Source organism: Myotis brandtii, unplaced genomic scaffold (assembly GCF_000412655.1).
Source record: "Myotis brandtii unplaced genomic scaffold, ASM41265v1 scaffold105, whole genome shotgun sequence".
In the NCBI taxonomy this organism is placed as follows: Eukaryota; Metazoa; Chordata; class Mammalia; order Chiroptera; family Vespertilionidae; genus Myotis; species Myotis brandtii.
In genome coordinates this window covers 6,177,295-6,185,940 of record NW_005353538.1, presented here as the reverse complement: position 1 = coordinate 6,185,940, position 8,646 = coordinate 6,177,295, and the positions used below count along the sequence as shown (strand labels likewise).

Below are 8,646 nucleotides of genomic sequence, written 5' to 3'. Positions count from 1 at the left end.
CGCCTGAGGGCCGGGGGAGGAGGGCAGGGGCTGCAGCGGCATCTCCGGGTACTGGCCGAGGAAGGGGCTGTACTGCATTTGCTCAGAGGCCGCCAGGACCGGGCTCAGGGGCTGCGTCAGGCTGAAGGGCGGAGGCTGTTGTGGTGGCGATGGTGCCTCCTGGTGGGGCTGTGGGTATGAGCTCTCTGCTATCTGCATCTGGTTAAAGTATGCCTGCAGCTGAGACTGCTTCTGGAGGAAGAGTCGCTTCTGCTGGAGTCTACATTGGCAAAACCAAAAGAAAGCCTGTTACATCTCCCTCAGTGATAGCAACTTTAATGTAAAGCAGTGTCAGTCACCAGCCTCAGCCGCTCACTTCTCTTTTTGTGGCAGAAAAAAAAGTGGGGGGTAGGAGCAAATAGTGTCGCTTTTCTTCAACCTAATCTCACTTTTTGTCCCCCAATTCCAACTGACCTCAGTGTGACAGTAAACGCTAACTCATTTTCTCTGAGGCGCTGAAGTTTTTCTCCCTATGAAGCCAGAGGCTGATTTCCCAGCTGCAGTGTCCAAGGGGCGGGGGTGACCCCTGGCCTCCCTGGGGGCCTTTGGTTGATGGGGCAGGGCCATGCTGCCTGGGCCACGCTGCTCCTGCTTGTGAGGCCAGGGGCAGGAATTACTGCAAGGGAGGATGTGAGATGAAAAGGAAAACAGCACATCTAGGGCTGCTATTCCCTGGCAGGTGCACAGCCGCTTTAGCCGTCATGTCTTGGACACTGGCTCATGCATCAAAACCTATTTTCTACCCTGGCCAGGTGGCTCGGTTGGCGCATCATCCTGAACACCAAAAGGTGGTGGGTTTGATTCCCAGTCAGGGCATTTCCAGGAGGCAACTGATTGATGTTTCTCTCTCTCTCTCCATCTCCCTCTCTAAAAACATATCCTTGAAGATTAAAAAATAATTTAAAAAACCTATTTTCCTAGTAGAGGCAACACCAGGGTGAATGGATACACCCAGCAATCTTTTTTTTTCTTTAACTGATTTCAGAGAGGAAGGGAGAGGGAGGGGGAGAGAGAGAAACATCAATGATGGGAGAGAATCACTGATCAGCTGCTTTTTGCAAGCCCCCACTGGGGATTGAGCTCGCAACCCAGGCATGTGCCCTGACCGGGAATCGAACCGTGACCTCCTGGTTCATAGGTTGACGCTCAACCACTGAGCCACACCGGCCAGGGCCCAGCATTCTTAAGTCTTCCACAAAAGAAAGTGACTTCTTTGGCCAAAGGCGCTCTCTCACCTGTGTTCCTGCAGCTGCTGTTCAAGGCTCCGTGGTGGCTCCTTACAATACAGCTGACAGGTGTTCTGGGCTTTTGACAGAAGGCTGGGCTTCTGGAAGAGCAGAAAACAACCCAAGCATGACAATGTGTTGCCATCTAGGGCACGGTCATCAGACTGGGCCGCTGCCTGAAGGGGGAGGCCAAGTGTGTCCTCCACAATCCACGCAGAGTGAAGGGACTGATGACACTTGCTCACTGGGACCCTGGGAGAGCTTTGGGGCCCACAGCTTTGGGTCAGAAGGCCTGGGCTGTCTCAGCTCTAACCTACTTCAGTTTCCATTTCTAAAAGTCCCCTGGGACTGCGAGGTTCGTGGAGAGTATAAACAATGGGAAAAATGGGGCTAAATCTCGATAACAAAGGCAGCAGCACCAGCTGAATGAACAAATGATTCATCTTTTGAGGTTTTCAGGCACCAATGTAGACGCTGGTGTTTGAAATCTGCAAACTGGAGATTTCCATTTGCTCTGTTGCTTATGATGAGGCCTAACGTTAGAAGCAGAGGCCGTGTTCCCCTTCCTGCCACTGTGGTGGTATCCTTGCCTGGGTCTGAGGACAAGCCCGCTGCCGGCACAGAGCATAACCTGAGTCTGAATGTGTTTCATGGGTCTGAGGACAAGCCCGCTGCCGGCACAGAGCATAGGCACAGAGCATAACCTGAGTCTGAATGTGTTTCCAGAAACCAGAAGTGCAGTCAGGCCCCCTGCCTGTGAGGGATCAAGCCGCCACCCTAACCCAGTCCTGAACAAGCCAACAGGCGTCTGCTGTGCAGAGGCTGGTCCTGGCCCAGCACAGCGGGAGCAGCAGGGGAAGGCCCACCTGGAGTCTGTGCTGCAGGTACTGGGCCTCCAGGCTCTGCTGCGGGGACAGCGGGGGGTGCACGCTGGTGGCGAGTGCAGGAACGCCTTCCGGCTGCTGAACAGCTTCCTCCTGAGGAGCAAGGGCGACACGTTTTCAATTCTCCAGGAGAAAGATTCAGCTTTTAGTTGAAGCATCTGGGCAAATGCCCAAGAGGAACTCCAACCCGTACACACGACCGTCACAGCTTTGGCACAGCCAGCAGGTGGAGGGTTCATCATTTACAGAAAATCTACCCATGGACCTGCAGTGACGGTCACCGCGTCAGTGCTGGGCAGCAGGCGCCTTCACCTTCCCGGGGCCTCAAAGGCTAGAACAGCCTGGACGCACTAACAATAGGCTCAAAATAAACTTACTGGATAAATAGCAATTTTTTTTTGTATCTTTAGCATAAAGAATCCATTTATAATATTTAATGAAGTGATAGCACATTAAAAGTAGTGGTAGTAAGCTTCTCATTTGCGTAGTTTATTATTCTAAATTTTTGTGTGTGCGCCTGCGGGGAGAGGATCAGAGGTAATTCACATACAATCTGCCCCGTGAACCAGACACAGCTTGACGGTGCCAAGGCCTCCAGGGGGCCCTGATCACCTGGCCAACATGGACAGGCATCACCTGTCGGCAGCAGGTGGCAGCAGCAGGAAAAGTTTTGCAAAAGAACCTGTTTGCTCCAGGACTGGAGTGAGTCCTCCCAGTGAAGCGACACATCTCCAGGACACACTCGCTCCTCGCACTCGCCAAGCCACTGCGGAAAGGGCCGGAGCACTCACCTGAGGGCGGCTGCCAGCCAGGTCCTGGAGCTGAGGAGCAGCTGACACCAGGCTGGGGTCGGCCTCTGGTCCCAATTGTTCATACAGCAGCTGCACTTTGTTCAGCTCTAGGATTCCTTTGGTTCTAGCCAGATTCTGAAGATGTTGTCTAAACGCTACAATGCCTGAAAGAAAGTGCAAGACCAAACAGTTTAAATAAAACACAGGCCTCTCAGTGACTACAGGTATGATACCAATATGGCCACAACCCCCTTCAAATCCTACCAGCTGAGAGCTTGAGAAGGCAGGAGGGGAGCGGCAGTTACCTTGGGTGAGGGAGGTGTCTGAGGCCCTGCGGCCCTCCCTGAAGCTCACGGGCGACCTGTTGTGGGCCTCTCTTCTCTGGGAGGTCAGGGCCTGCATGGCTGGGTTGGCAGGTCTCAGGCTTATGAAGGGAGATGCCATGCGAGGTGAGGGCTGGTTGGCTAACATGATGTCTTTAAGGGAAGGGTTGTCCTCCAGAAAGTTCAGGTCCCTCTGAACAGACCCCATGTCATACTCAGAGTCCACACTGTCCAGGGAAGGGTTGTCACTCATGGAGAAAACTTTCCCTTTAAGAGAAAACAGAGCAGATATGAGGAATAGCAAACAGTGTCTTCTTTGAACAAAAGACACAAAGTGCAGCCAGCTTGAGTTCTCCCAGTGACAATGTCCTTAATCTCCAACCAGCACATTTTTTTTCAGCACCATTTTTCACGTCAATTTAATCAGCTTTGAGTTTTGTGGGGAGAACACTCCTGAATCTGTGCCCAGATCTCTGCCACCCCAAAGTACCAGGGTCCTGGGTGAGCCCCCGGCACTCGGTGAATTCTGGGAGTGAGGAGACAGCTCAGAGGCGACTACCCTCAACTGCTGCATGTTGTCCACAAAGGAAGAAGCAGACTGGTTTCCGCAGGGAAATGCTCATCACAGACTACATTCTAGGACAGCGGTGGGCAAACTGCGGCCCGCGGGCCGGATCCGGCCCCGTTTGAAATGAATAAAACTAAAAAAAAAAAAAGACCGTACCCTTTTATGTAATGATGTTTACTTTGAATTTATATTAGTTCACACAAACACTCCATCCATGCTTTTGTTCCGGCCCTCCAGTCCAGTTTAAGAACCCATTGTGGCCCTCGAGTCAAAAAGTTTGCCCACCCCTGTTCTAGGAGCTGACTGGAGACTGGACTGTGACTGACAGCGTGCAGGCTTCACCCGCAGCTCAGTGGATGGCATACCTGAACCCGGCACCACGACCAGCTGATTGGTCACTTCGGACAGAGTGTGCCGTCTCTGCCCACCACGCGTGGACTGGAACGCGTCAAAGGCCTGGCTGGGGTCTTCCTCGGCCTCGCCCTCTGTCTCCAGCCCTTCATCAATGGAGGTCTCCATCATGCTGCTGGGCAGGGACTGGCACCCCTTCCTCGCCAGGACAGGCGGCACAGGGTCCAGCAGACAGCCATTGACCTAAACGTCAGTGCGGGAGGAAACTGTCAGTTGCTGCTCTGCTGAGACATTTGAAAAATCCAGGAGGATTCAAACATGTCAACACTGTGGCAAATCAGTAATTCAGTAAAATACTAAAAATGTACAGATGTGTTATTAATGACAACATGGAGAGGCAAGCCATCTGCAGCACCAAGACCGGCGCCCAGTATGGCCACACCGGCACTGCCTCCCAGGTTTCTCTGAGTCATCATTACAATAAACAATTTTTTTACCAGTTTCCAGATGAATAGGGGTACAGTAAGTTGATGCCTACCAGTTATTTCTTTAAAATCAGGGGAATGAAGAGGGGGAAGATGAGATTTTTAAGAAATGCATGGCTCAGAGCTAACCAAAAAGAGTAGTCACCACCATTCTTCTAATTTTCAACCACAAAACATACTGCAAGGTTCCAGACATACTTTTATGTTTATAATTTAAGTACCTAACTATCTGGTTAGGTCTTTAACTGGTTCTATGTGTTTGAGGAATGGAAAAAAGAATTCTTTAAAGATGGACTGATACCACAAAGAGACTGAAAAAGATTCACTGGCAAACAGCCCGAGCCTTATGTTACAGAATAACAAGCGACTCGCAGGCCCCGGATTCCTGCAGAGGCACGGAGCCCTGTCCTCCAGCCACACACACAGCATCCCCAGTGCCCATCCCCCAGGGGGAGCACAGCACAGCTCCCAGGCAGCTAACAAGCACACCAGCTAATGGCAGCAGAAACAGCAGACAAAGGGGAGTTGTGGTTGCCTGCTCTTCTGGCTGGTAAAAGCCCCACCGAGGAGGCAATTATTTAGCTCATTACCTTAACTATCCCCCCGTGGAAATCAATCTGTTTTCTCCTATGAATAGCTGCTCAGGAACAGCCAGTCACAGACGCTGAGTTGTAAGCAGCACTTTCACCTGAAATACACTGGGTAGAGCTTTTGTTTCCTTTGGAAGCAGGCTAGGCGCATGTGTGAGAGGTGACGTGGGACAGGCCTGTGCCAGACACAGGAAACTTTCCTCTTATGGCAACCCGTCTGAAGGCGCTGCAAGGCCCTTTATTGGGAGCGGGAGCCTTGGGTGACTCAGATCTTTGTTTGCCTGGGGGAGGGGACGGTAATTCCATAAAAACTGCTCTGGGGCTGCGGCCATTACTTGGATAAGGTGGCCAATGCGTTTTAAAGTGAGGAGGGTCATTTAAAATGAAGAGTGTTAGATGCTTCCGTTCCAGACTAAGACCCATCTCCCCATGGCACCAGCAAAACCTGAAATCTGGTCAGCAACTTCTATTCTGCCCTTGGCCCTTCTCCAGATCAGTTTTCATTCTTTGACTACACTTAATAGTTTTCTTGTAGGAGAGAAGAAAACTCAGTCCTCTTTGTGGCTGTTTGGAAACTTATTCATACTTCTAGGTTCCTTCACTGTCTACTAATACAATTTTCTAAGAATAGCAGAGGATGATTTAGAAATGAAAAAAGCAACAGAAAAAGGACTGTTATAAAGTAATTATCTATCTTTACACTTACAGTCTATGTCAAAATTTTATCAGATACTTCTTGTAGTACGTATAGTCTTACAACAGCCAGAGCCTTCTGTCCTTTTTGTCCTTTATAGAGAAAAGTTACCTTTTTTGGAGTATTAAAAAACCTTTCAGTCTCTCTGAATTTGTCATTTTTCCTGTCAAATTATCTGCTTATAAACTCATCTCCTCATCTAAACTACAAGAGGAATTATGTCTTTTATTTGAAAATGTTTGCTGAATTCAGTTTCATCCTGGGACAGCAGAAGACAATGACGTTTCTGAGATGATGTTTGATGACTGAATCAGAAGCAGCCTGGAGTCCGCGCAGGTGTGATCATCTTCAGCTATGAGTCCACTTCCTGGAACAAGGGGTCATCATGCCGCCCTTCCCTGCCAACTTACTACCAGGACACTTGATAAAACAAGAGCCTAACTGCAGTTCTCGGATTCTGTGATCGCAATATTGGGCTGATCAACCTCGGCTGCTAGAAATACGATCTTTTGCTCTAGGAAATAATCTAGGCTAACTGTAAATTACAGGAATTCAAATATAACACGGATCAATGTATATTTCCCAATACATTGTTTTTGTCTTTCCTTAAAGCTCAAGCAATCACTTCACTTCTAGTAAGAGACCTCCTATGCATGTAGGAGTCAAACTGAGAGACTCTACCGCTAACTGATACCATGTGCCTGTGCTGACCACAAATACAAGATCATAGCACAGGTAGACTGTTATGGACGGAATGTATGAGTCTCCCCCTAACCCTGAGTGTGGCTGAAGAGACACAAAAAAACTCTCCATACGAGTAGAGGAAAGGCCCTGGAAGGACATTGTGAGAAGGTGGTCCTCTACTCTGTAAGCCAGGAAGAGAGCCCTCACCAGAACACAAATTGGCCGAAACCTTGATCTTGGGCTGTAAAAATACATTTCTGTCATTGAAGCCACCACCCAGGCTGTGGTATGTTGTTGCAGCAGTCTAAGCAGGCCAATACACAATATTAGCCCGTTGAATTTGGAGGCTGGGACTGTGGCTTATTGAATTTGTATCGAAGTGCCTAATAAGCTGGCACATGTTAAAAAGGTGCTATGGGGCTCAAACCTCGGCTCTATCACCTATTAGCAAGTTGCTTAACTTCTATAAGTTAACTTCTATTTTTTTTTCACTTGTAAAATGGAAGTAAAGTTGTTTGGGAAGATTAACTAAAATAATATAAATATATATAAAATGACACAGTACCTTAGGTACTCAATATATTGTATCTATTATTATTTATTGACCAAAGAGAATGCTTTATAATAACAAAACATTTTAAAGCATCAGAATGAAAAGAAATTTTCTTTTAAAGCCTTTTTACCATCCTGAGGCAAGTTAAAATAAACAACCAGGTGAGGAAGAGAACTGGATAAGCTGAGTACTAGGAATGTCTCTGAAGGAAACACTCAGAAGCACAAAGATTTAGACACAAACATATTCCCCTGAAGCATGGAGGAGAAGGAAAAATGTAAGTACCCAATGTCTAAAAACAGGAGCGTGCACAGTTAAGAAAGGATCTGTCTAATACAATATATTAGGCTGTTAAATATAACTCATGATTTCAAAGATTTCATGAGATGGGAAAAATGCTCATGATGTTATATTATGTAAAGCAAGATACAAAATCACATATCATAGAATATAATTTTTAAAAAGTCTACCTACTTACCGAGTCCCCCTACACTCACCCACCCACCCACCTGTCCATCTATCTGTAACTCCCTCTCAGGAAATATACCAAAATATACTTATCTCGGGTAGTGGGATTATGGATAAGTTAATTCATTCTTTAACAGCTCTCTGGATTTTCGCTATGTGAGTTTGATTTATTTTGTTGTTTCCAATTATGTATTTAAAAATTCAAATTCAGATATAAAAGTGTGTTTCTTCCCTTTACCAAGCCTGAGAGGTGAAAACTGTTAGGAGCTGGATGTACATCCTTCTCAGAACTTCTCTTAGGTGTTGTACTACCTCTATAATAACAGTTATTAAAAATGTAAGCAGACATGAAACACATTTACTACACTGGCATTTTCAGTTTAGTCTCACAGTTCCCTTCTGCTATCCAGCTATGAAAGTGGAACTTGGAAAATCCAGTTATTATCATCTCCAATAAAATGTTAAAAGAGACTGAAATGTGTGTGTGTAAAAAAATTCAAGATTCCCAAAGAAACCCTCAAAAAAGACTGACACAACAGGGTTTGTGCATCTGCCTTCCAGATGGTCTCTTTGTCACCTGGGTTTCAGTTAGTGCTCAGAGTTGGGTGACTGTCTCAGAAGGGTGCCAGTTTTTAGAGGAGCCCCAAACCAACATTTCAACACGAACTCCCTAAAGGACTTCACTGACAGTTTTAAGGTGAGGACTTTTAGGAGGGAAGGAGTGAAAGCTCTGAGATGCACAGAACCTGCCACCACCTGAGATGTAAAGGGGTGAGCAATACATGCAGTTAGGAAGCATCTTCTAGAAGACAACCAACAGGTGTTAAGTAGTCAAAGAGGATGAAGCCATAGGACCCACAAGGGAACTGGATGTCTGCCTGCTAGTTTGGGATGTGTGGGCATTTACTGATGGGCCCCAAGGAAAGTACTAGGGAGGAAAAGGCATGAGCATTTAAAAAAATATGTATTTTTTTTATTGATGGGAGGGAG

At 47.2% G+C, this 8,646-nt stretch overlaps 1 protein-coding gene across 1 annotated transcript in view; it reads right to left on the bottom strand.

Moving 5' to 3' along the window:
* Positions 1–8,646, bottom strand: part of SIK2 (salt-inducible kinase 2) — a 166,292-nt gene that overhangs the window by 2,944 nt on the left and 154,702 nt on the right. The window contains exons 13-18 of the mRNA XM_014540099.1: positions 4,197–4,425; positions 3,246–3,530; positions 2,941–3,104; positions 2,132–2,242; positions 1,275–1,366; positions 2–259 (exon numbers count right to left, since the gene is read on the bottom strand). Of these exons, the coding sequence (XP_014395585.1) occupies positions 2–259; positions 1,275–1,366; positions 2,132–2,242; positions 2,941–3,104; positions 3,246–3,530; positions 4,197–4,425 (1,139 nt within the window). The remainder of the gene's footprint in view (position 1; positions 260–1,274; positions 1,367–2,131; positions 2,243–2,940; positions 3,105–3,245; positions 3,531–4,196; positions 4,426–8,646) is intronic.